General features: G+C 46.0%; 2 protein-coding genes across 2 annotated transcripts; one reads left to right on the forward strand and one right to left on the reverse strand.

The window, feature by feature from the left end:
• The first annotated feature begins 15,200 nt into the window (after positions 1–15,200).
• On the forward strand, positions 15,201–17,677 carry LOC124677515 (subtilisin-like protease SBT1.7). Its single transcript, XM_047213499.1, has one exon. It carries the CDS (start codon positions 15,201–15,203, stop codon positions 17,523–17,525), a length of 2,325 nt encoding a protein of 774 aa, XP_047069455.1. The 3' UTR covers positions 17,526–17,677.
• A 1,636-nt stretch (positions 17,678–19,313) lies between these two features.
• On the reverse strand, positions 19,314–20,999 carry LOC124674526 (thioredoxin M3, chloroplastic-like). The gene is made up of 2 exons (XM_047210570.1): positions 20,774–20,999; positions 19,314–19,942 (listed from the first exon to the last, which is right to left on the reverse strand). Exons 1-2 carry the CDS (start codon positions 20,997–20,999, stop codon positions 19,620–19,622), a joined length of 549 nt encoding a protein of 182 aa, XP_047066526.1. The 3' UTR covers positions 19,314–19,619.
• Positions 21,000–27,975: the final 6,976 nt, after the last annotated feature.

A 27,975-nucleotide genomic window follows, 5' to 3' on the forward strand; every position in this document is an offset into this window, starting at 1 on the left:
TACTAGGATTTCGAAACCAAAAACAGCTAGAAACAACGAATCGGCTCTTCGGCATCTTGTTAATAGGTTAGTTCCAGAAAATGCATGAATATGACATGAAGTGTGCATAAAACATGTAGGTATCATCAATAATATGGCATAGAACATAAGAAATTATCGATACGTCGGAGACGTATCAAGCATCCCAAGCTTAGTTCTGCTCGTCCCGAGCAGGTAAAACGATAACAAAGATAATTTCTGAAGTGACATGCCATCATAACCTTGATCATACTATTTGTAAACATATGTAATGAATGCAGCGATCAAAACAATGGTAATGACATGAGTAAACAAGTGAATCATAAAGCAAAGACTTTTCATGAATAGTACTTCAAGACAAGCATCAATAAGTCTTGCATAAGAGTTAACTCATAAAGCAATAAATCAAAGTAAAGGTATTGAAGCAACACAAAGGAAGATTAAGTTTCAGCGGTTGCTTTCAACTTGTAACATGTATATCTCATGGATAGTTGTCAACATAGAGTAATATAACAAGTACAATATGCAAGTATGTAGGAATCAATACACAGTTCACACAAGTGTTTGCTTCTTGAGGTGGAGAGAGATAGGTGAACTGACTCAACATAAAAGTAAAAAAAGAATGGTCCTTCAAAGAGGAAAGCATCGATTGCTATATTTGTGCTAGAGCTTTTATTTTGAAAACATGAAACAATTTTGTCAACGGTAGTAATAAAGCATATGAGTTATGAAAATTATATCTTACAAGTTGCAAGTCTCATGCATAGTATACTAATAGTGCCCGCACCTTGTCCTAATTAGCTTGGACTACCGGATCTTTGCAATGCACATGTTTTAACCAAGTGTCACAATGGGGTACCTCCATGCCGCCTGTACAAAGGTCTAAGGAGAAAGCTCGCATTTTGGATTTCTCGCTTTTGATTATTCTCAACTTAGACATCCATACCGGGACAACATGGACAACAGATAATGGACTCCTCTTAAATGCATAAGCATGTGGCAACAATTATTATTCTCATATGAGATTGAGGATATATGTCCAAAACTGAAACTTCCACCATGAATCATGGCTTTAGTTAGCGGCCCAATGTTCTTCTCTAACAATATGCATGCTCCAACCATAAAGGTGGTAGATCTCTCTTACTTCGGACAAGACAAACATGCATAGCAACTCACATGATATTCAACAAAGAATAGTTGATGGCGTCCCCAGAAGCATGGTTATCGCACAACAAGCAACTTAATAAGAGATAAAGTGCATAAGTACATATTCAATACCATAATAGTTTTTAAGGCTATTTGTCCCATGAGCTATATATTGTAAAGGTGAATGATGGAATTTTAAAGGTAGCACTCAAGCAATTTACTTTGGAATGGCGGATAAATACCATGTAGTAGGTAGGTATGGTGGACACAAATGGGCATAGTGGTTGGCTCAAGTATTTTGGATGCATGATAAGTATTCCCTCTCGATACAAGGTTTAGGCTAGCAAGGTTATTTGAAACAAACACAAGGATGAACGGTACAGCAAAACTCACATAAAAGACATATTGTAAACATTATAAGATTCTACACCGTCTTCCTTGTTGTTCAAAACTCAATACTAGATGTTATCTAGACTCTAGAGAAACCAAATATGCAAACCAAATTAGCAAGCTCTAAGTGTTTCTTCATTAATGGGTGCAAAGTATATGATGCAAGAGCTTAAACATGAGCACAACAATTGCCAAGTATCAAATTATCCAAGACATTTTAGAGTTACTACATGTAATATTTTCCAATTCCAACCATATAACAATTTAACGAAGAAGAAACTTCGCCATGAATACTATGAGTAGAGCCTAAGGACATACTTGTCCATATGCTACAGCGGAGCGTGTCTCTCTCCCACAAAGTGAATGCTAGGATCCATTTTATTCAAACAAAACAAAAACAAAAACAAACCGACGCTCCAAGCAAAGTGCATAAGATGTGACGGAATAAAAATATAGTTTCGGGGGAGGAACCCGATAATGTTGTCGATGAAGAAGGGGATGCCTTGGGCATCCCCAAGCTTAGACGCTTGAGTCTTCTTATAATATGCAGGGGTGAACCACCGGGGCATCCCCAAGCTTAGAGCTTTCACTCTCCTTGATCATATTGCATCATACTCCTCTCTTGATCCTTGAAAACTTCCTCCACACCAAACTCGAAACAACTCATTAGAGGGTTAGTGCCCAATAAAAATTAACATGTTCAGAGGTGACACAATCATTCTTAACACTTCTGGACATTGCATAAAGCTACCTGGACATTAATGGATCAAAGAAATTTATCCAACATAGCAAAAGAGGCAATGCGAAATAAAAGGCAGAATCTGTCAAAACAGAACAGGTCCGTAAAGATGGATTTTATTAGGCCACCAGACTTGCTCAAATGAAAATGCTCAAATTGAATGAAAGTTGCGTACATATCTGAGGATCATGCACGTAAATTGGCTTAATTTTCTGACCTACCTACATGGAGGTAGACCCAGATTCGTGACAGCGAAGAAATCTGGAACTGCGCAGTAATCCAAATCTAGTACTTACTTTACTATCAAAGACTTTACTTGGCACAACAAAACTCAAAACTAAGATAAGGAGAGGTTGCTACAGTAGTAAACAACTTCCAAGACTCAAATATAAAACAAAAATACTGTAGTAAAAACATGGGTTGTCTCCCATAAGCGCTTTTCTTTAACACCTTTCAGCTAGGCGCAGAAAGTGTAACTCAAGTAACATCAAGAGACGAAGCATCAACATCATAATTTGTTCTAATAATAGAATCATAAGGTAACTTCATTCTCTTTCTAGGGAAGTGTTCCATACCTTTCTTGAGAGGAAATTGATATTTAATATTACCTTCCTTCATATCAATAGTAGCACCAACGGTTCAAGAAAAGGTCTTCCCAATATAATGGGGCAAGATGCATTGCATTCAATATCCAAGACAACAAAATCAACGGGGACAAGGTTATTGTTAACCATAATATGAACATTATCAACTCTCCCCAAAGGTTTCTTTTTAGCATTATCAGCGAGATTAACATCCAGATAACAATTCTTCAATGGTGGCAAGTCAAGCATATCATAGACTTTCTTAGGCATAACGAAATACTTGCACCAAGATCACATAAAGCATTACAATCAAAATCTTTGACTCTCATTTTAATGATGGGCTCCCAACCATCCTCTAGCTTTCTAGGAATAGAAGTTTCAAGTTTTAGTTTTTCTTCTCTAGCTTTTATGAGAGCATTTGTAATATGTTTTGTGAAAGCCAAGTTTACGAGCGCTAGCATTGGGACTCTTAGCAAGTTTTTGTAAGAACTTTATAACTTCAGAGATGTGGCAATCATCAAAATCTAAATCATTACAATTTAAAGCAATGGGATTATCATCCCCAAGGTTGGAAAAAATTTCAGCAGCTTTTAGCAGAGTTTCAGTGTAATTTTGCGCGCTTTGCACTAGGAGTAGAAGCATTGCCAACACCAATTATTTTACCATTAATAGTAGGAGGTGCAGCAACATGTGAATCATTAGCATTGCTAGTGGTGGTAATAGTCCAAACTTTAGCTACATTTTTCTCTTTAGCTAGTTTTTCATTTTCTTCTCTATCCCACCTAGCACGCAGTTCAGCCATTAATCTTATATTCTCATTAATTCTAACTTGGATGGCATTTGCTGTAGTAACAATTTTATTTTCAATATCCCTATTAGGCATAACTTTCGATTTCAAAAGATCAACATCAGAGGCAAGACTATCAACTCTAGAAGCAAGAATATCAATTTTATTGAGCTTCTCCTCAACAGATTTGTTAAAGGCAGTTTGTGTACTAATAAATTCTTTAAGCATGGCTTCAAGTCCAGGGGGTGTATTCCTATTATTGTTGTAAGAATTCCCATAAGAATTAGCATAACCGTTACCATTATTATAAGGATATGGCCTATAGTTATTACTAGAATTGTTCCGATAAGCATTGTTGTTGAAATTATTATTTTTAATGAAGTTTACATCAACATGTTCTTCTTGGGCAACCAATGAAGCTAATGGAACATTATTAGGATCAACATTAGTCCTATCATTCGCAAGCATAGACATAATAGCATCAACCTTATCATTCAAGGAAGAGGATTCTTCAACAGAATTTACCTTCTTACCTTGTGGAGCTCTTTCCGTGTGCCATTCAGAGTAATTAATCATCATATTATCAAGAAGCTTTGTTGCTTCACCAAGAGTGATGGACATAAAGGTACCTCCAGCAGCTGAATCCAATAAATTCCGCGAAGAAAAATTTAGTCCTGCATAGAAGGTTTGGATGATCATCCAAGTAGTCGATCCATGGGTTGGGCAATTTTTAACCAAATATTTCATTCTTTCCCAAGCTTGAGAAACATGTTCATTATCCAATTGTTTAAAATTCATTATGCTACTCCTCAAAGATATAATTTTAGCAGGGGGATAATATCTACCAATAAAAGCATCCTTGCATTTAGTCCAGGAATCAATACTATTCTTAGGCGGAGATAGCAACCAATCTTTAGCTCTTCCTCTTAATGAGAAAGGAAACAATTTTAATTTTATAATGTCACCATCTACATCTTTATACTTTTGCATTTCACATAATTCAACAAAATTATTGAGATGGGCAGTAAGCATCATCGGAACTAACACCAGAAAATTGCTCTCGCATAACAAGATTAAGTAAAGCAGGTTTAATTTCAAAGAATTCCGCTGTAGTAGCAGGTGGAGCAATAGGTGTGCATAGGAAATCATTATTATTTGTGCTAGTGAAGTCACACAATTTAGTATTTTCAGGGGTAGCCATTTTAGCAGTAGTAAATAAAACAAACTAGATAAAGTAAATGCAAGTAAACTAAATTTTTTGTGTTTTTGATATAGCAAACAAGACAGTAAATAAAGTAAAACTAGCAACTATTTTTTTTGTGTCTTGATATAATGGAGCAAACAAAGTAGTAAATAAAATAAAGCAAGACAAAAACAAAGTAAAGAGATTGAGAAGTGGAGACTCCCCTTGCAGCGTGTCTTGATCTCCCCGGCAACGGCGCCAGAAAAAGAGCTTGATGGCGTGTATTTCACACGTTCGTTGGGGAACCCCAAGAGGAAGGTATGATGCGCACAGCAGCAAGTTTTCCCTCGGAAAGAAACCAAGGTTTATCGAACCAGGAGGAGCCAAGAAGCACGTTGAAGGTTGATGGCGGCGGGATGTAGTGCGGCGCAACACCGGGGATTCCGGCGCCAACGTGGAACCCGCACAACACAACCAAAGTACTTTGCCCCAACGAAACGGTGAGGTTGTCAATCTCACCGGCTTGCTGTAACAAAGGATTAACCGTATTGTGTGGAAGATGATTGTTTGCAGAGAAAATAGTAAAAACAAGTATTGCAGCAGATTTGTATTTCAGTATTAAAGAATGGACCGGGGTCCACGGTTCACTAGAGGTGTCTCTCCCATAAGATAAAAGCATGTTGGGTGAACAAATTACAGTCGGGCAATTGACAAATAGAGAGAGCATAACAATGCACATACATGTCATGATAAGTATAGTGAGATTTAATTGGGCATTACGACAAAGTACATAGACCGCCATCCAACCGCATCTATGCCTAAAAGTCCACCTTCGAAGTTATCGTCCGAACCCCTTCCGGTATTAAGTTGCAAAGCAACGAGACAATTGCATTAAGTATGGTGCGTAATGTAATCAATAACTACATCCTCGGACATAGCATCAATGTTTTATCCCTAGTGGCAACAGAGACAACACAACCTTAGAACTTTCTCGTCACTGTCCCAGGTGTCAATGCAGGCATGAACCCACTATCGAGCATAAATACTCCCTCTTGGAGTTAAGAGCAAAAACTTAGCCAGAGCCTCTACTAATAACGGAGAGCATGCAAGATTATAAACAACACATATGCAATAACTTGATAATTAACATAACATGGTATTCTCTATCCATCGGATCCCGACAAACACAACATAGAGTATTACAGATAGATGATCTTGATCATGTTAGGCAGCTCACAAGATCTTACAATGAAGCACAATGAGGAGAAGACAACCATCTAGCTACTGCTATGGACCCATAGTCCAGGGGTGAACTACTCACTCATCACTCCGGAGGCGACCATGGCGGTGTAGAGTCCTCCGGGAGATGAATCCCCTCTCCGGCAGGGTGCCGGAGGAGATCTCCGAATCCCCCGAGATGGGATTGGCGGCGGCGTCTCGGAAGGTTTTCCGTATCGTTGGTTTTTCGCCTCGGGGTTTTCGCGACGGAGGCTTTAAGTAGGCGGAAGGGCGAGTCGGAGGGTCGACGAGGGCCCACACCATAGGGCGGCGCGGCCCCCCTTGGCCGCGCCGCCTTGTGGTGTCGCCACCTCGTGGCCCCACTTCGTATGCTCTTCGGTCTTCCGGAAGGTTCGTGGCAAAATAGGCCCACGGGTCTTGATTTCGTCCAATTCCGAGAATATTTCGTTACTAGGATTTCCGAAACCAAAAACAGCAGTAAACAAGAACCGGCTCTTCGGCATCTTGTTAATAGGTTAGTTCCAGAAAATGCACGAATATGACATGAAGTGTGCATAAAACATGTAGGTATCATCAATAATATGGCATAGAACATAAGAAATTATCGATACGTCGGAGACGTATCAGAGAACTACTCCCTCCTCATCATAGGAGACAACAGCGTTGATGAAGATGGCGGTGGTGTCGATGGAGATGCCTTCCGGGGGCACTTCCCCGTCCCGGCGGCGTGTCGAACGGAGACTTCGTCCCCGGATCTTGGCTTCGTGATGGTGGCGGCTTTGGAAGGTTTCTCGTACCGTGGCTTATTCTTCCGAAGTTTTTAGGTCAGGAAGGCTTTTATAGGCGGAGAGTCGGAGTCGGAGGGTGTCTGGGGCAGCCAGACAACAGGGGGGCGCCCCCCCCCCCTTGGGCCGCGCCGCCACCATGTGTGGTGGCCCTGGGCCTCTCCTCTGGCCCTCTCCGGTGTTCTGGAAGCTTCGTGGAATTATAAGATACTCGGGCGTTGATTTCGTCCAATTCCGAGAATATTTCCTTACTAGGATTTCTGAAACCACAAACAGCGAAAACGAGAACCGGCACTTCCGACATCTCGTCAATAGGTTAGTTCCAGAAAATGCATAAATATGACATAAAGTGTGTATAAAACATGTAGGTATTGTCATAAAACAAGCATGGAACATAAGAAATTATCGATACGTTGGAGACGTATCAGCATCCCCAAGCTTAGTTCCTTCTTGCCCTCGAGTAGGTAAACGATAACAAGGATAATTTCTGAAGTGACATGTTATCATAATCTTGATCAATACTATTGTAAAGCATATGAGATGAATGCAGCGATTCGAAGCAATGGTAAAGACAATGAGTAAACAAATGAATCATATAGCAAAGACTTTTCATGAAGAGTACTTTCAAGACAAGCATCAATAAGACTTGCATAAGAGTTACTCATAAAGCAATAGATTCTTAGTAGAAAGCTTTGAAACAACACAAAGGAAGATATAAGTTTCAGCGGTTGCTTTCAACTTCAACATGTTTATCTCATGGATAATTGTCAACATAAAGCAATATAACAAGTGCAATAGGTAAACATGTAAGAATCAATGCACACAGTTGATACAAGTGTTTGCTTCTAAGATAGAAAGAAGGAGGTAAACTGACTCAACAATAAAGTAGAAGATAGGCCCTTCGCAGAGGGAAGCATGTATTACTATTTTTGTGCTAGAGCTTTTCATTTTGAAAACATAGAAACAATTTTGTCAACGGTAGTAATAAATCATATGTGTTATGTATAAGATATCCTATAAGTTGCAAGCCTCATGCATAGATTACCAATAGTGCTCGCACCTTGTCCTAATTAGCTTGGATTAACATGGATTATCATTGCATAGCATATGTTTCAACCAAGTGTCACAAAGGGGTACCTCTATGTCGCATGTACAAAGGTCCAAGGAGATAGATCGCATTTGATTTCTCGTTTTTGATAAATCTCAACTTAGGACATCCATACCGGGACAACATAGACAACAGATAATGGACTCCTCTTTAATGCATAAGCATTCAACAACGAATGATATTCTCATAAGAGATTGAGGATTAATTGTCCAAAGCTGAAACTTCCACCATGAATCATGGCTTTAGTTAGCGGCCCAATGTTCTTCTCTAACAATATGCATACTCAAACCATTTGATCATGAAAATCGCCCTTACTTCGAGACAAGACGAACATGCATAGAAACTCACATGATATTCAACAAAGGTGTAAAAGTTGATGGCGTCCCCGAAACATGGTTACCGCTCAACAAGCAACTTATAAGAAATAAGATACATAGCTACATATTCTTCACCACAATAGTTTTTAAGGCTATTTTCCCATGAGCTATATATTGAAAAGACAAAGAATAGAATTTTAAAGGTAGCACTCAAGTAATGTACTTTGGAATGGCGGAGAAATACCATGTAGTAGGTAGGTATGGTGGACACAAATGGCATAGTATTTGGCTCAAGGATTTGGATGCACGAGAAGAATTCCTCTCAATACAAGGCTAGGCTAGCAAGGTTGTTTGAAGCAAACTCAAGTATAAAAGGTGCAGCAAAGCTCACATATGAACATATTGTAAGTATTATAAGACTTTACATCGTCTCCTTGTTGTTCAAGCACCTTAACCAGAAAATATCTAAACTCTAGAGAAACCAATCATGCAAACCAAATTTTAACAAGCTCTATGTAGTTCTTCATTAATAGGTGCAAAGTACATGATGCAAGAGCTTAAACATGATCTATATGAGCACAACAATTGCCAAGTATAAAATTATTCAAGACATTATACCAATTACCACATGCAGCATTTTCTGTTTCCAACCATATAACAATGAACGAAGCAGTTTCAACCTTCGCCATGAACATTAAGAGTAAAGCTAACAACACCAGGGTTCATATGAAACAGCGGAGCGTGTCTCTCTCCCACACAAGCATGAATTTATTCAGAGAATGAAAATAACAAGACGAAAATAAAAGCACACAGACGCTCCAAGTAAAGCACATAAGATGTGACGGAATAAAAATATAGTTTCACTAGAGGTGACTCGATAATTTGTCGATGAAGAAGGGGATGCCTTGGGCATCCCCAAGCTTAGATGCTTGAGTCTTCTTGAAATATGCAGGGATGAACCACGGGGCATCCCCAAGCTTAGACTTTTCACTCTTCTTGATCATATTGTATCATCCTCCTCTCTTGACCCTTGAAAACTTCCTCCACACCAAACTCGAAACAAACTCATTAGAGGGTTAGTGCATAATCAAAAATTCACATGTTCAGAGGTAACACAATCATTCTTAACACTTATGGACATTGCTCAAAGCTACTGAAAGTTAATGGAACAAAGAAATCCATCAAACATATATAGCAAAACAGGCAATGCGAAATAAAAGGCAGAATCTGTCAAAACAGAACAGTCCGTAAAGACGATTTTTTCTGGGGCACTTAACTTGCTCAGATGAAAATTCTCAAATTGAATGAAAGTTGCGTACATATCTGAGGATCACGCACGTAAATTGGCAGATTTTTCTGAGTTACCTACAAAGAAGCCTGCTTAAATTCGTGACAGCAAGAAATCTGTTTCTGCGCAGTAATCCAAATCTAGTATCAACCTTACTATCAAAGACTTTACTTGGCACAACAATGCAATAAAGTAAAGATAAGGAGAGGTTGCTACAGTAGTAACAACTTCCAAGACACAACAAAATAGTAGCAAAATAAAAACATGGGTTATCTCCCAAGAAGTGCTTTCTTTATAGCCATTAAGATGGGCTCAGCAATTTTAATGATGCACTCACAAGAAATAAGAGTTGAAGCAAAAGAGAGCATCAAAAAGCAAGTATGAAACAAATTTAAGCCTAACCCACTTCCTATGCATAGGAATCTTGTACATAAACAAATTCACGAAGAACAAAGCGACAAGCATAAGAAGATAAAACAAGTGTAACTTCAAGATTCTCAACATAAAGAGGGGAAACTTAATATTATTAAGATGCATATTACCATGTTTCCCTCTCTCATAATAAATTTCAGTAGTAGCATGAACAAACTCAACAATATAACTATCACATAAAGCATTCTTATCATGAGTCTCATGCAAAAAATTATTACTCTCCACATAAGCATAGTCATTACTATTAATTGTAGTGGGAGAAAATTCAATAAAATAGCTATCATTGTTATTCTCATCACCATAATCATCATATATAGGAGCCATATTGTAATCATAATTAATTTTCTCCTCAATAGTAGGTGGACTGAAAATATAATAGTCATCATTGTAATCATCATATATAGGAGGTAAAGTATCATCAAAGTAAATTTTCTCCTCCATGCTTGGGGACTAAAAATATCATGCTCATCAAAACCAGCTTCCCCAAGCTTAGAATTTTCCATAGCATTAGCAATAATAGTATTCAAAGAGTTCATGCTAATAACATTGCTACAACTATTTTGCAAACAAAGTTCCATGGGTTTTTTAATTCTCTCTTCAAACACATCATGTCCTAATTCAATATAAAGTTCATAAAGATCTCTAATTTTTTGTTGTTTTCCATTATGCCTAACTAGTGAAAATAAAAACAAGAAACAAAAAGATGCAATTGCAGGATCTAAAGGAAATAGCTTCGAGCACTCACACACCGGCAACAATGCTAGGAAATAGCTTAGTAGTCGGAGGATGTGAATACCTTTTACCTTACCTCCCGAGCAACGGCGCTGTAAAATAGCTTGATGTCTACGCACGCTTCTATTCCTGTAGACAGTGTTGGGCCTCCAAGAGCGAGAGGTTTGTAGAACAGCGAGCAAGTTTCCCTTAAGTGAATCACCCAAGGTTTATCGAACTCAGGGAGGTAGAGGACAAAGATATCCCTCTCAAGCAACCCTGCAATCACGATACAAGAAGTCTCTTGTCTCCCCAACACACCTAATACACTTGTCAGATGTATAGGTGCACCAGTTCGGCGAAGAGATAGTGAGATGCAAGTGATATGGATGAATATGAGTGGTAATAGCAATCTGAAATAAAGATGGCAGCGAGTAAACATGCAACGTAACAGTGAATAAACGGAGTTTCGATGCTTGGAAACAAGGCCTAGGGATCATACTTTCACTAGTGGACACTCTCAACATTGATCACATAACTGAATAAACAAATACTACTTTCTCTACACTCTCTTGTTGGATGACAAACACCATTCATTGTGTAGGGCTACAAGAGCTCCCTCAAGCCGGAGTTAACAAGCTCCACAACATTCGGTGTTCATATTTAAGTAACCTTAGAGTGCATGATAGACCATTGCAATTATACCGAGTACTAACATAGCATGCACACTCGTCAACATCGAGCTATGAAAGGGGGAATAGATCACATCAATACTATCATAGTAATAGTTAACTTCATAATCTACAAGAGATCACAATCATAGCTTATACCAAGTACTACATGATGCACACACTCGTCCACATTACATCATGGAGGAGGAATAGACTACTTTAATAACATCACTAGAGTAGCACATAGATGATATTCAACTAGATCACAAAGCTCATGATCACATAAAGATCACATGGGAGAGAGAGATGAACCACATAGCTACGGTAGAGCCCTCAGCCTCGGGGGAGAACTACTCCCTCCTCATCATGGGAGACAGCGATGGCGATGAAGGTGGCGGTGGTGTCGATGATAATCCATTGTTGACTTTGAAGAACTTGCCCTCTCTCTTGATTTCCCCCCATGATTCTTGCTCATTCTTGAGGGATCTAAGAGAGGATATCTAGATCTACAATCCCCACCAATCCATTTCTCCTCTAAGTGAGGGGAACCCCTTGGATCTAGATCTTGGAGTAATTTGTTGCTTTTCTCTTTGTTCTTCCTCTCTAATCTCATCCTAGCATTTGTTGTTTTGGTGGGATTTGAGTGTGAAGGACTTGAACACCTCTAGTGTTCTTGCTTTGCATCATTGCATAGTGTTGAGCTCTCCACCATGATTAGTTCGAGTGAGAGACCGTGAGCTTGTTACTCTTGGAGGGAGACCTCCTAGTTGTCTTGGCGGTTGGTGCTCGGTGATCTCTTCAAGGAAGATTGTGAAGAGGCCCGGGCTTCTCCTTCGTGGAGCTTGTGAAGTGGTTGTGGAGCTTGCCATCTCCGGAGTGGAGGAAAAGCTAACCATAAGGAAAGGGCCATTATCCTTCGTGGGTGTGGCTCGGAGAATAGGGTGAGCCTTCGTGGCGTTGGGGAATCCTTCGTGGGACCTCCACTCCTCCAAACGTGACGAACCTTCTTGCAAAGGAAGGGAACACGGGAATACATCCTCGTCTCCGCATGCCTCCGTTATTTCTATACCCGAGCTTACTTTCCTTGTGATAGCCATCGTGCTTGAAGTACATATATCTTGCTATCACGTGTGCTACATATATCGTGTGCCTATCTTGCTTAGCTCTAGTTGTTGTTGTTGCACTTAGGTGAGCCTAGCATATTTAGGGTTTGTGCTTGTAAACTGAAGGTGACGAACTGGCCTACCTTGATCTGATGGGCGACGACAAAGGCCGTCCATCCCTGGTCGATGAATGCGTCATCGCCTTCTCTCCTCGTAGTCATCCACCAGTTGCATCCGGTGTTGGTGGTGACGATGATGTTGGAAGGGATTTCTCTGAACCACTTGACGAAATCTTTAGGGATCATGAGCCGGCCGAAGGTGGGCTTGAAGATGATTTTGAGGAAGTGGTCCGGCCCTGGCTCCTCGTGGAAGTGGCCGACCTTAGCCGGCCTTCCACGATGCTTCTTCGCCGGTCCCTCGCCGGGAACCTCAGCAGGTGACCCAAGCATGATCTTCTCAGTCTGCCAGAAGAACACAAGCAATTAGAGATGTGCCTGCTCACAAGTAGTGTAGATGAAAACGGATATTGATAACATTAGTAAGGCCTCATACATTTGCTCACACGGCAGGCATAGGGAGTGACCACAAACTAAGTGTAGTGTGCAACGACTGTGGCACACATGACTAAGTTTGAGGCCACCACCTAGCGTTCCATTGTGTCTTTATTGAATCATTGGCCAATGCAGAACTGAAGAAGCAGAAACATGCAAAGCAGGGTATCAGAGGCCTCATACAATGAGGACATATGTAGGAGATGTTTGAACAGAACCAATGGCATGGTCATGTTAAGTCATGCCATAGGCTCTGATCAATCATCTCCTCATACTATGATCCCACGTTATAATCATTGGCCTAGTTCAATCAAGAAACAACACAATTAGCACTTCAAATTGAGTACATTACGAGTGGTACTTAGGATACATTACAAATTGTACTTAGTCCACATTACAAATTCTCATACAGTACATCTACATCACATTCATCACTCGTCACAAGTAGCCCTAATCCTCTTGAGCTTGTCCTTGATTGCAAAGTTCACTTGAAGCAGATCGTATATGTCCTACTCTAGCTTTCTCTTCTCAGCCTCCAAAGCCTGTTTTTCTGCCTCTCATTCATGTTTCTTAGCCCTCATCACTTGTGCTTGTGTTCTCTACATATTCTTGAGCATTGCAACTTCCTTCTTCAAGTCCTCCCACTCCTCTTGCGTCTGAACAAACTAGCGCGACTCAGCTCAACCTTTCGCACAACAATGACAACATGGTAAACCCAAACACAAAATAACCTTCGCCTCTATGCATGCACAGTACAATCTGCTAGTTTCACCAATCCAAAGCCCGGTCTAGGAAGGATCTACTGCAATCCGACACTATAGTAACAGATCTAAGCAAATCGAGACCGTGAAATGCAAGAACTGGACAAGAACAGCAAGAAATGGGGACGAACACCTTGCAACACGTCAATCCGACCGCTATCCTAACGGAAACCCTAGCAGATCTAATATGCATGTCGTCGGAAATGCCCGAGAATGGCATTTTCTGCCAGAACGAGTACGAAGGTGAGAAGGAGAGGTCGTTACCGCCATTGTTCCAGTCGAGGACGAGCTCGAGGTTGCGGGCGAATTCTAGATGCCGATGAATACTGCGGAGCAGATTGCGGCCGATGTCGCGGTGCTGGTCGCCGAGGTCTCCTCCTCCGGTAGCGGTGCTCCTCCGTGCGCCGGTCCGGTGGATTGGTTGGCGGGAGGGGAACCGCAGGGTGATGTGACAGTTTGGGGGAGGTGAGAGTGTGGTCGCGGGTGAGAGGAAGGAGAGGGGAGCGGTGAGGCTAATTATGGCGCGTGTTCCCGAAGGGACGCGGCGTCTCCGCCTCCCTTCCCCACTTGTGCAACCTTCTAGCTGCAACGGGTCTGGCCCCGGAGAAACTGCCATTCCGGGCGTTCCTCCAGGACCTATCCCAGGGGTACTTTGAGAACCGGTTAATGCAAGAACACGGCTCGGCTTCAGGCATCCAAACGGATCGAAAATTGTTCGTCCCATGCGAGCGAAGGGGCATGCAGCCTACCAAACGCACGCTATGTGTCCCTTCTTTGGGCTGGCAGACCAGGCACCAACGAACTAGGCACTTGCTACTGGTAGCTGTCACTTCCTTTGTCCATATAAACCACGTCTTAGCTTATCCAATCTTTTGAATAGCCACGCCAGCGGCACAATTGCCATCATCTGATGAATGGCCATGGCTGATAAGCGTCTTCACACTAACTCAACTCTCCATGAAGAGAGAAGAACCTAACCTTCCAGCCGTGAAGTGGTTTGAGTAGTATGTCGATGTTGGGCTGATAATGCACTCTCTTTAGCCTGGAATCTAACAAGGGCATTCCCAGGCAGGTGATGGGAAACTGCTGCGCCGGGCATTCCGTGTCACCGATTGCCGGCCGCGATCTGATCCTCGGTGCCGGCGGCGATAGGGGAGACAGCACTTTTAGAAGATTTTTTGCTAGTTTTCTAGTGCCTCCATGGATCCCAATATGTATATAATGTATCCGGCAGGTTGCCACCCACGGCCGCGCTCAACGAGTGCTCTCCACTGCTAGCGTCCACTCACTCTCGTCTCATCACTCTCATGCACCGGCCCGGTGTGTGCTCTGCCGCATAAGAGGAGGAAGAGCTGAGCTGAGATTATTACATTAAACGTCTGACACAATGAATCGGGCTTTGCCTCTGGTTGGTGTAACCTTCTTCTTTGTGGCGTGCGCGCTCGCGGCCGCCACGGAAGGTCACCGGCGGCCGTACATAGTACAGATGGACGTGTCGGCGATGCCGACGCCGTTCACGACGCACGAGGGCTGGTACACGTCGGTTCTATCGTCGCTGGCGGGCAAGGAGGACGCGGCGCCAGAGCACCTGTACACGTACGCGCACGCCATGAACGGCTTCAGCGCGGTGCTCACCGAGCGGCAGCTCGCGGAGATTCAGGGGATGGCGGCTCACGTGTCCGCCTTCCCGGAGACGTACGCGCGCCTCCACACAACGCGCACGCCGGAGTTCCTCGGGCTCGTCGGCAGTGGGGTCTCTGGCGGCGGCGGCATCTGGCCGGCGTCCAAGTATGGCGAGGACGTAATCGTCGGGATCGTCGACACGGGCGTGTGGCCCGAGAGCGAGAGCTTCAGCGACGCCGGCATCACGAAGCCCGTGCCGGCGAGGTGGAAAGGCGCGTGCGAGACCGGAAAGGTCTTCAAGGCCTCGATGTGTAACAAGAAGCTCATCGGCGCACGGTCTTTCAGCAAGGCCCTGAAGCAGCGCGGCATGTCCATCGCGCCGGACGACTACGACTCTCCCAGGGACTACAACGGCCACGGATCCCACACGTCGTCCACGGCGGCCGGCGCGGCCGTCAAGGGCGCGAGCTACTTCGGCTACGCAAACGGCACTGCCTCCGGCATCGCGCCCATGGCCAGGGTGGCCATGTACAAGGCCGTGTTCTCCGGCGACACCCTGGAGTCCGCGTCCAGCGACGTGCTGGCCGCCATGGACCGGGCGATCGCCGACGGCGTCGACGTCATGTCGCTCTCGCTGGCTTTCCCTGAGAATTCTTACGACACCAATGTGATCGCCATCGGGGCCTTCGCAGCCATGCAGAAGGGTATCTTTGTGACGTGCTCCGCCGGGAACGACGGCCCCGAAGGATACACCATCATGAACGGCGCGCCCTGGATCACGACCGTTGGCGCGTCGACCATCGACAGGGACTTCACGGCCACGGTCACGCTCGACAACGGCAGCGGCGGCGCTAGGAGCATCCATGGCAAGTCGGTGTACCCGGGGAGCACGGCGATCGCCGGCGCTGACCTATACTACGGGGGAGGGCAGGGCGACAAGAACAAAGAGAGGTGCGAGTACTCCAGCCTCAACCAAGAGGAGGTGAAAGGGAAGTTCGTATTCTGCGCCGCCAGCGAGAGCGTCAGGCAGCAGATGGACGAGGTGCAGGCCATCGGTGGCCGCGGGCTGATCGTCGCGTGCGATACGACGGAGTTCCTGCAGCCAACTGACTACACCATGCCGCTGGTGCTGGTCACCCTGTCGGACGGCGCCACCATCCAGAAGTACCTGACGGCGACAAAGGCACCGCCCAAGGTGAGCATCCGGTTTGTCAGGACGGAGCTCGGCGTCAAGCCGGCGCCCTCCGTGGTGTATTTCTCCGCCCGCGGGCCGAGCCAGATGAGCCCGGCGATCCTGAAACCCGACATCGTCGCGCCGGGGGTGGACATCCTCGCGGCCTGGGTGCCCAACGAGGAAGTAATGGAGATTGGCACGGAGAAGCTCTTCACAAAGTACATGCTCGTCTCCGGCACGTCCATGTCATCGCCGCACATCGCCGGTGTGGTCGCCCTGCTGCGGTCGGCGCACCCGGACTGGAGCCCCGCAGCCATCCGCTCCGCCATGATGACGACGGCCTATGTGAAGGACAACGCCAACAATGTCATCGTCAGCATGCCGAATGAATCACCGGGGACGCCTCTCGATTATGGCAGCGGCCACGTGAACCCCAATCAGGCCACGGACCCCGGCCTCGTGTACGACGCGGCGGCCGACGACTATGTCAACTTCCTCTGCGGCCTCCGGTACAGCAGCCGCCAGATAACGGCCGTAACCGGCCGGCGAAACGCCAGATGCGCCGCTGGTGCAAGGCTTGACCTGAACTACCCATCATTCATGGTCATCCTCAACAACACCAAGTCTGTCACCCAGACATTCAATAGAGTCCTGACCAATGTCGCCGGCAATCCGGCAAAGTATAGCATGTCCGTGACGGCTCCGGCAGGTATGAAGGTGACGGTGACGCCGCCGGCACTGTCTTTCGGAGGCAAAGGCAGCAAGCAGAAGTTCAGTGTCACCGTGCAGGTCAGACAGCTGAAGAGAGCTGCAGATGAATACAGCTACATTGGGAATCATGGGTTCTTGAGCTGGAATGAGGTTGGAGGACAGCACGCTGTCAGGAGTCCAATAGTCTCAGCATTTGCTCAGTGACGAGCAAGTAATTTCAGTATAGCAGGAGCAAAAAATAAAACCATGATAATATGAAAACAATAACTATATATAATCCTGATCAGAAGAAGTAAAACACAGATCAAAGGAAAGGGGAAAATAACAACAGGGTGTTGCTGATGATGTGAAGTGTATTTATAGCCTATATAAATTAAAAATTGTAAACGTTTTTCTCAGCATGTCGCATTCCACTCAATAGGAATTACTAAGATTCATTCCACTAGTTTGATTTGATTCAAAATATGTAAATATCTAAATGTTAGAGGCTGTGAAACTGTAAGCATTATTTATTGCATGCTTGCTTAAGAACCTGATGTGTTCTCTGACAAGAATAGTTATCAGGAACCAGTGTACACCAAAGATACAAATGTTATTTTTCATAAGAAAAAAAGTAAGCTAATTGTCTGCCTTTCCAGACGTTATTGATACTTACATGATGGACATAGATGTAACTTCATAAAGGAGTACAGTGGAAGATTTACAGTACATATGAATTATCCATCTCATAAATCTGAAAAAGGAGTAAGCAACTGGTGCAGCACCTGTGCCTAACCAACTTCACTTCTGTACCTTCGAAACTACGAGTAGCAAGACTAAATTCTAACATAAGAACAATATAACTTCAGGTCTCCAAACTGAATATTTTGGAGAAAACTGTCTTGACAGTTCCACATATAAAGGTTTCAGCAAAACATTCTGTAGTGTAGCCCCATCACCTTTGGAATCAGCAGACTGACATAAGACCGAGCAGTCCCCAGGCGGTCGCCTGAATTTTAGTCTCCATCATGTGGTTCAGCTGCACTTAGGCACATACGGGTGATCACTGGGAAATTCCAAGCTTATTATTGTGCTACCTCCTTCTCAACAGGTTACTCTGCTAAAAACATGCAACCACTAGCTAACAGTACCACTGTGGGAGCAGCTGCAACTGTGCTACTGTCCATGGAAAAATGAGGTAGCACAATTAATTCAATTTAAAAATACTCTAAAATTAAGCAATTCACTCTGTAAGGAATCCCCAAATCTAATGTATCATACCATTAGCTCCACTCAGACCACTCACAGACACTTACTATGCATTATTCTTCAGCATGGAATCCATGGCACTAGCCTGTTGATACTGCCTGCACATAATCTAAAATCGTACTCATTGTCATGTTTTACCTAAGGTATGGGACTTCTTCTGAATACTACGGATTGAAAGGATGTTTGATTTTTTCACAGGAAAAAACTTAGGGCTCATTCCAAGAGATTGGAGTGGATGGAAAATTTCTACGAAATCTGTTGAAATGAATCCTAAGTAAAGATTTATATGGTTTGCACTCCTACGAATCAAACAACCCACGCAGGAAAGATCCTAAGGACGAGAATACTCCAAAAAATAATCCATTGGAATTCCTTTGAATCAAGAGGGAGTCTACATGTATATTGCAGATTAGAGACAACAAATAACAGGAGCACAAAGTTTAACAATACATACCTTGAAGAGCTATCTGAGAGAATTTTCTCAGCAATAGCAGTACCACAGGAGCAACAGCTCGCTTACATAGAAGAGACATACCGTTTCAGAAAGATAAACTTCAACAGGTTAGCTGCTTATGTATATATAATTATAGGTCATAACACGAAGACAAACTGTGGAAACTGAATGATGTAAGATATATCCTAGATCTGAAAAATAGCATGAAGGATGAAATACATAAGGGGTGCAAAAGAGGATAATATAATGAAAATCTTTAGTTTGGCTTCATTCAACAAGATATTTGTGAGGGCCTCAAATATGCAACCCTGTTTCACATCAATGATAGCAATCGTGATTCATTACAGCCTTTGAAAAAATAAAAATAAAGTTCAGCAATCTGGTTTATATTAATCCAGAGGTACATCAATATTTACATTACAGATGCATAGCAAAAGGATAACGCGTACAGCATATGTCTATACAAGAAGCTCACATTGTAAGTTGTAACTCCTACTTTACCTTCCATACTCTTTGCACCAACTGGCATCGATAAATCAAGTATATGGTAATATGAATCCGGACCAAGCAACAATATAACGTTCTAACAGTAGCGATCATTGTTCCAAGAAAGATTTCTCGATGGCCCTCACATAAACAGCTTTGGGCAGTGTTCCAGTAATACTATGTATTTTCTCTCCATCCTTGAATAGTAAAACAGTCGGAACCCTCTCAATATTGTAAGATGTTGCAGTTTGTGGGTAATCGTCAGTGTCAAGCTTATAGCACTTTATCCTTCCACCATACTCTTCCGCAATCTCGTTGATAATTCGATCTACCATTTTACAAGGTCCACACCATGAGGCCCAAAACTCAACGAGCACAGGTACATCACTGCAGATAACATATTGGTTCCAGGAACATGCAGTTATCGGTTCAGCTGTACAAATGTATAGAACGCTACTGTTAGATATCTTCTCTAAATCTGAAGACCAAATTCAGAAAGAATTGAAATTAAGCTAATAAGGAGAGTTTGGAGAACCGAGCACGTAGCTACTGTCTTCACCGAGGTGAATTACAAATATGAACTAAGCTATCGGGCTCTTCTAAATTCTGAAAGAGAAGGAACTACTCCATAGTGCAGCTTGTGAAAGAAGAAATGTAACTGACAGAGTGACAGTCTGACACCAGTATATATTACCACGTTATGATGATAGTGAGCCAGTGAGCTACGACTTAGGATTAGCTAAAATATGAAGGGTAACAAGAAAACACAATAAGGCTAAATGTATGGCCTACTACTTTCCACTACATTTATGAAATGAACAAGCAATCAGAGAATTGAACATGGATCTATATATCCTGCACATTACATTAGACACTAGCACACCAGGGACTAACGCACGCGCGCACAAACGTTGACACGTGCCAACATCCTTGTACTCAGAGCACTTTATTCCAGAGCTCCAAGCCTCCAACGTGACATATGTTGGAGTACCCGGCCTGTTCGAAGATAAAGTTCAACTGTACAGCGAGGAATCGGAATTGCCAAGGGCCCATGGTTCAACGTAACAAATTCAGATGATCCGAAATTAATCATATCCCATTCAATAACTAAGTTACGCTCAAGCTCCTAGCGAACTTCCTTCAGCGACCAGCAATCAAACATACGGGAAACGAACGAATGGCGTCCAAGTAAAGCGGAAATGGGGCTCTAGCAAGTCAACGAGCGCAATAACTGAAGCTTCACGGGGATCAATCACGCCCTTACCGCCGGTTTTGTAGGCGCAGCTCACCCTGGATGCCTTCGAGCGAGGCGTGGGCCACCGGATCCGGGGCGGCGCGTGAGCCCACCGGCGGCACGGCCACCGGCGGGTGGAGGAGGTGTCGTGGCCGTACCCGACGCTCCGGCGGGTGGGCGTCGCGGCGGCGGAGGGAGACAGCAGCGGCGCGGCGCAGCAGAGGTGCCGCGAAGGCGCGGAGCAGGCGGCGGCCATGGTTGGTGTTTGGGGAGTTGGGACTTGGGAGGAGTCGTGGCGGAGAATGTGGTAGGTGGAAACTCACGAGACACACGCCGCGCGCACGGTCCGAGCAGCTTCATCACCGTGACGCTGATGCGAAGGCGGAAGATCGGTGAGTGCAATCGTGGCCGTCAGATAGCGGACGGACGGTCTGGACGGAGGAGGAATGCCTGCCACGGACACATGCCACGGCCATGCTATTTCAACCGGCTTCAGTTCGCGGGAATACTTGTATACTTGTATTTCAATTCTAGCAAGATTTTTTTTAAGAGAATAATTACTTCTAGCGAAAAGGGTTTATTGTTTGAATTACTGATGTGTGAACGCTTGATCCCTGCCCCGCTCACACGGGGGTGACAGGCGGTGTTTCAAGCTCTAGCCACAGCTACATCTCACCTCCACCTCATCTTCCTCGCGATCGCCAAAGTTTGCCCGATGGCGACGGTGCTTCTCCCGATGTGGCTCTTCGAGAATGGCCGGTTGATGCCTCCTTGTAGCGCTTCCCCTCTAGATCTGACGTTGGTCATGCTCGGCAGTCTCGTTGTGCATCGCTCTACGCCGCCGGTAGGGCCTGGCTTGCATGGGAGGCATGGGATGGCAATGGTGACACCTCTTGGAGGCTCGGAGGTTAGCCAGGGTGCGTTGGGGGCTGCGGTAGCCACCGCTGGGTGGACCCTCTCCCTCTAATGTCTTCATGTGAGCCTTGGCAGGGTCCTATATCTAGGGTCTATGGGAGATGGGTTGGCTTCTTGTGTCTCCACGACACGGTGGTGGCCCCCCTTTCTTTGTTGGTTGAGTTTGTTTCATCCTCTCCGACCAGATCTGACGATCGTTTGGGTAGTTTGTTTCAATCTCCGCTTCTTCGAGGATGGTCGATCGTCCGTACTCTGCGGGGGTGCTAGAGGCAAGATTGGTTTGGTTCCCTCCTCATGCTTTGATTGGTAGAGACTTCGGCGGGAGATTGGGAGACGACGACACTTATGGGAATCGTTCACCCTAGAGGCATGGCCATGATGCCCACCCCGTTGTTGATTGCCCCGTCCTTGAAAGTGCATGGAGCCCCCATGTGTGGTTTTGGTAATTAATGATAATCCCTATGGACTAATGTTTGCATTGAATTATATTTGTAGGAGTTGTCCATAGACAATGCTTCAACCATATGTTGGCTTCAAGATTTCAATAAGAAGCAAATGAAGAAGATCAAGTGTCGAGTATGTCTTGAAGATGAAGATGGAGTGAGCCCTCAAGTTTAACTTCAAGACATAACCGATGAATAATGAAGAAATGAAGTGCAAGTTCAAGATGAACCATCTCGAATAGATCATTTGGTTGAATATTGCCATCCATATGGTGATCATGGATATGTGAAGATGCGCCGAAGAAGAAGCTCTCCCATAGTGGAGTATGGGGGAGCAATTCGCATGGCTTCATCAAGCAAGCACAATCAAGAAAGGCATTCCATCTTGTTGCGGTCAAGAACGTCATCGTCAAGCTCAAGTGGAATGCGCAAGGTTAAGGTTTGCTCTTGACAGGGTTTCTTTCTCACCGGTCTCATGGTTTAGTTGGAGGCCGGTTTATAATTTAGTTGGCGTACTATCAAGAGGGCTCTCGAGTGAGTAACTGTTATCACCAGAATTTGACCGGATCAGAGGTGGGTCGCGATTGGAGATGGGCTTGAAGAATATACATAGAAGAAATACATGAATCGGCCTTGTGTACCAAGTTTGGGCTAATTGCCCATGTATCTGTACCATAGTAGGATACGTGTCGGTTAGGAGTTAGAGTTTTACCCGTGCACGGTTAGGTGCACGCTCGAATTAGAAAGTCCCCCGGACTATAAATATGTATCTAGGGTTTATGAAATAAACAACAACCAACGTTCAACACAAACCAATCTCGGCGCATCGCCAACTCCCCGTCTCGAGGGTTTCTTCCGGGTAAGCACTATGCTGCCTAGATCGCATCTTGCGATCTAGGCAGCACACGCGTTTATTCGTCTCCCATGCGTTGCTCGTACTGAAGCCTTTTTGATGGCGAGCAACGTAGTTATCATAGGTGTTTTTAGGGTTAGCATTGTTCTTCGTATCATATGCTATCGTCGTGCAACCCTTAGGCATCTAGCCGCCCTTACGCCCGTCACGGGTGTAAGGGCGGCACCCCGCTTGATCATTATTTAGTAGATCCGATCCGTTATGATTGCTCCTTGTTCTTCAAGGATTAGTTTAATATCCGCATTGTTAGGCCTTACAAAGGGTTGGAGGATCCAGCGGCGCGTAGGGTGTCGTTTGCTAGCCCTAGACAGGATGTTCCGGGGATCAACCTCGTGTTGGTTTTTAGGCCCTGTCTAGGATCGGCTTACGATCACCGTGCGCGAGCGCGAGGCCAATCACGAGTAGGATGTTCCGATTGTGCGGTGAAAACCCCAAATCGTAGTAGGTCGCTTTAGCTTTATCTTGATCAAGCAGGACCACCATCCGATCGTACACCTCGTACGTATCATGGGTGGATCGGCTCTTTGAGCCGATTCACGGGACAACCCGAGAGTCGATCGAGGCTCGTATTTAACGTTTACGTGTATGCCATGCAGGAAACTAAGCGAGGCATCATCCAACACCTTCCCGACCAGGTATAGGTCAGGTGGCACGCCCTTGCGACAGCATCGGACGTGTGACCGAAGGCTTTGCGGGCCGTCGCTCGGAGGGACCGGGGCCGGCCGCAGTCTCGGGAGATTCCCGGCTCTACGGTGTTGCCCGTCGCTGCCCGCCGGTGGGTTTCCGACCGCAACACATTCCGGCACGCCCGGTGGGACAATCTTCGACATCCACCCCATCGCCATCTACATCCGAGATGGCGGAAGGCACTCCGGTCAAGTACGAGGATCCGACCGACGAGCTCAAGAAGAAGCATGACGAGATCAAGGCAGTCCTCGAAGCCGACCTCATCGGCTCTTTCCACGTAACCCGCTCCCATGGCATCGGGTGGAAGGGGTTCTCACCGAAGGCGCGCTCGATGGAGTGGACCTGTCCTCCCCGTCGAAGAACGCACCGTGTCGCCGCGTCAGGAGATCAACTTCATGGTGGCTCATTCACCGCACCGCCACTCGAGAGCCCGGTGAACACTTTGGAGCGTGTCGCTCCGCGCGTGATCCAGGAAATCATGAGCCATCGGTATTCTCCGTCGGGACCAGCTCGGGGACTTACCAAGGAGAGATGCCACTCCGGTCCCGTCCACCGCCGCCGTTCGCGTTGGCAGCACCGAAGTGCCGAACTCATCGGCATACGTCGTCTACAAGATTGGTGGTGATGCTAGTGACTACCAATTCCTACATGAGGCGCCCAAGGAGATCCCGCATGGATACACGTGCGCATACGTGCCGACCGCAAGAATCGGGCACTCTCTAACCGAGGCTGCAACAAGCAGGGACCTCCGGAACAAGCAGGAGGAACGTCGGGAGCGGATCTTGAGAAGCGTACGTGGCTAGCTAAGTACGCCACTCCGACAAACCTCCCGAGCTCAGCTCCTGCAGCTTGGCTCAGAACTGGAAAAGCAAGCATGGCTGGCTAAGTATGCCACCCCGGCGAATCTTCGGGGTTCGACACCTTCAGCCCATCACCGCGGATCAGATTTGTACAATTCCGAAAGACCAGTTCGGCATGATGCCGAAAAGGAGGACAATCGGCTATACCAAGCCGTACCCCAACGAGTACGAATTGATCCCGCTACCACCCAAATATCGGCTCCCCGACTTCACAAAGTTTAGTGGATCGGATGGTTCCAGCCTTCATCGAGCATGTGAGCCGATATTTGGCACAGTCGGGCACGATCTCGAGCATCGGACGAGCTGCGTGTGAGGTTCTTCGCACAGTCCCTCACAGGATCGGCTTTCGGGTGGTACACATCGCTACCACCGAACTCAATCCGGACTTGGAAGCAGTTGGAAGAGCAGTTCCACATACAGTATCACTCAGAGGCTTCCGAGGCTGGTATTGCCGATCTAGCACAAGTACGACAGGAGCGCGGGGAAACAGTGTCAGAATACATCCAGCGCTTCAGGACCATTAGGAACCGATGCTATTCGGTTCACGTAAGTGAAAAAGAAGCAGTCGAGTTGGCGGTGGTGGGTCTCTCATCATCGATCAAGGACGTGGCCTCCCAAGCGGACTACCCTTCATTGGCGCACATGGTGCGAAGCCGGCCGCATATGAACAGGCGCCACCCGGATGTTTACCGAGGACAAATTCAAGCGTGCGGTGGTCCCGGTTGAGGCGGACGAGGATGAAGGTGCTCGCTGGAGATCAAGAGGTAGCGATGGCTGAATGGACTCGGGCGGCAAGCCCCGTGTCCCGTAAGTGGGTTAAGCCACAAGGCCCTCCAAAAGGGTTCGACTTCGACGTGACCAAAGCTGAGCAGATTTTCGACCTCTTACTCAAGGAGAAGCAGCTAAAGGTACCCGAAGGCCACAAGATCCCCACGGTGCGAGAGCTGAACGGAAAGCCATACCGCAAGTGGCATAACACGTTCACCCACGCCACTAACGACCGCGAGGTGTGGCGTCGGCAGATCCAAATGGCGATAGAAAAAGGGCGGCTAATTTTCAACCAGTACGCCATGAAGGTCGACACACACCCCTTCCCCGCCGTTAACATGGTGGAGTATACTTACCACGGAGGGTGCCAGCCAGATTTCTCGTGCAATATCAACATGATGGGACCTGGGCACCACTCTGGTAAGGACGGAGATGAGGGCAGCTGCTCTCATAGCAAAGACACAGAGGAAGCCGCTCCACGCGATCGGCTCCGCCACGACGGCAAGCGCTACATCACAGAGGGAGAAGTGAGGAACGTAAGATATCAGCGACCTCTCTCTGATCACCTCCTCAACAAGTATGTGGGTCAATACGACCAACGCCGGCGATACAACGACGATGATGAAAGAGATTGTCCGGCTAGGGACGACGAGGAGACGTCGTCGGCATGATCGCGACGAGGAGCGATATGAGCGCCACGCCAAGGAAAAGTCGAGGGAGCAAGACGACGTGGATAGGCACCGGGACTGCCCCTTCTTCGGACACTCGCCGGGATTCAGGAATGAGCCGATTGCCTACAACCGGCAATTGCCCAGAGTGTAAACAAAAGAAGAAGGATGCAGCTAACGTGTCCGTGTTCAAACGTCTAGGGCCTCTCCCGCCTCGGAACAAGCATGCTGAGTCCGCTCGGGTGGAAGATCTCGAGGAACTAGAGGACGATGATGAAGAAGAAGACAAGTATCATCGGCCAAGGTGGTGCCCCGATGGGCTCAGCCGTTCCCAAAAGCGAAGGGTTCAGCGTCTACGTGGGTTGGAGGAAGCTGAAAGGTTATACCTGCACACGTTGAGGAAGGCGCGGCCTGATCTGGCCGCTAAAGTTCAGCGAACCCTAGACGAAGAAGGTCGACCACAAAGGAAAGAGTGGCGCCCCAGACAAAAGAAAGCCGATGATGAGACATCGGCTGGCACAAACATGGTGTTCATCCTTCCAACGGAGTTTAGTGCTCCGAGATTAGACGAAGCACTCGTGGCACAACTTGGATCGCGGCCCACGGCCGGTCATCTTCGAAAAGCCACGAGAAAGAAGCTACGGGCATCCGAAGGACCTGTACTTGCGAGGTTACATCAATGGGCAGCTCGTCAACAAGATGTTGGTGGACACCGGAGCGACGAGTTAACATTATGCCATACTCCATGCTACGTCGGTTGGGACGCTCCAGCTCGGATCCGATCAAGACCAATGTGACACCGAGCGATTTCAACGGCCAAGCATCCGACGCACAAGGTGTTCCGAATGTGGATCCGACCGTAGGAAGGAAAACTGTCCCTACGACGTTCTTTATTGTCGACAACGAAGAGCTCCTATGCTCGTCCTACTAGGGAGAGATTGGATCCACGCCAACTGTTGCATTCCATCCACAATGCACCAATGCCTAATACAGTGGGATGGAGATGAAGTAGAAGTCGTCCACGCATATGATTCAGCCGAGATTTCAACGGCTGGCATGAACGTTTGGGAGACATCAGGCCAAGAGCCACTCTCAGGCATCAATTTGGACGACTGCGAGCGCATCGACGTGACAAAGAACGGGGTTAGGCTGGTTTTATCCACCGGCCTGACCGTGTAACAAAAGCAACATCGATGGACAAAGGGGGCGATGCCGATCCAAGTGATCGGCCCCAAGGATCTATGGAGGAACGTTACAAAACCTTCATCGAGCAAGCAACATGGAGGCCGATTCCAGCAATCGGCCAAAATTATCCTTACCATACATTTTGCCTAGGTTCAATGACGATCTAAGGGGCAATGGGTTTACGTCGGCTGATGAGCTGGAAGAAGTCCACACGGGTTCTAACAGAGCCGACGTTCACATAGAGTGCCTTGGCTAATCACAGAGCCGATTTCAGCAGTTACCTGGCAGAATCGGCTCGGGGGGCACCTAATCAGATGAACGTGTGCGACACATCTGCAGTGAAACATTGGGGGCCGATGAAAATCGGCCCGTAAAAAAAAATTTAACAAACCGATGCATTGCGTGTTCAGGGCACAGGGCGATGCTGTCAGAGGAGTAAGACTCTACATATCGGCTTTCAACGGAAGGAAAGTAATCGGCTCTGGCTGGCTCTGCATGGTAGTTTTCTCAGACATGATCGAGACTCGGGGGGCAGCTGGCCTGGTGGATGCTCTGTCTTTGAAAGCCGATTGGGTGGCCATCGGCTAGTCCTGCGTCGCGATTTTCGTCAAGGGTGGTGATCCAGCAGAACTCGAACTCATTGGTCGAAAAGATGGAAGATAGATCATGAGGGCTTGATGCGCTGACGTCGGCTTATTGAGATTTGACCAAGTTCGCGATCACCCCGTGGTCGAGGGGATGAAGAAGCAAACTGTTTAGAACGGTTAAATAAAAGGGGATATGAGGGAGATTC

This window comes from Lolium rigidum, chromosome 7 (assembly GCF_022539505.1).
Source record: "Lolium rigidum isolate FL_2022 chromosome 7, APGP_CSIRO_Lrig_0.1, whole genome shotgun sequence".
NCBI classification, from domain to species: domain Eukaryota; kingdom Viridiplantae; phylum Streptophyta; class Magnoliopsida; order Poales; family Poaceae; genus Lolium; species Lolium rigidum.

What these genes read in the sequence shown, in the direction of transcription:
- LOC124677515 (XM_047213499.1), top strand. Translation starts at nt 15,201, where the DNA reads ATGAATCGGGCTTTGCCTCTGGTTGGTGTAACCTTCTTCTTTGTGGCG.
- LOC124674526 (XM_047210570.1), bottom strand. Translation starts at nt 20,999, where the DNA reads ATGGCCGCCGCCTGCTCCGCGCCTTCGCGGCACCTCTGCTGCGCCGCG. An exon ending in CTGCGCCTACAAAACCGGCG is followed by an intron (nt 19,943 to 20,773) that starts GTAAGGGCGTGA and finishes ACATTTGTACAG; the next exon opens with CTGAACCGATAACTGCATGT.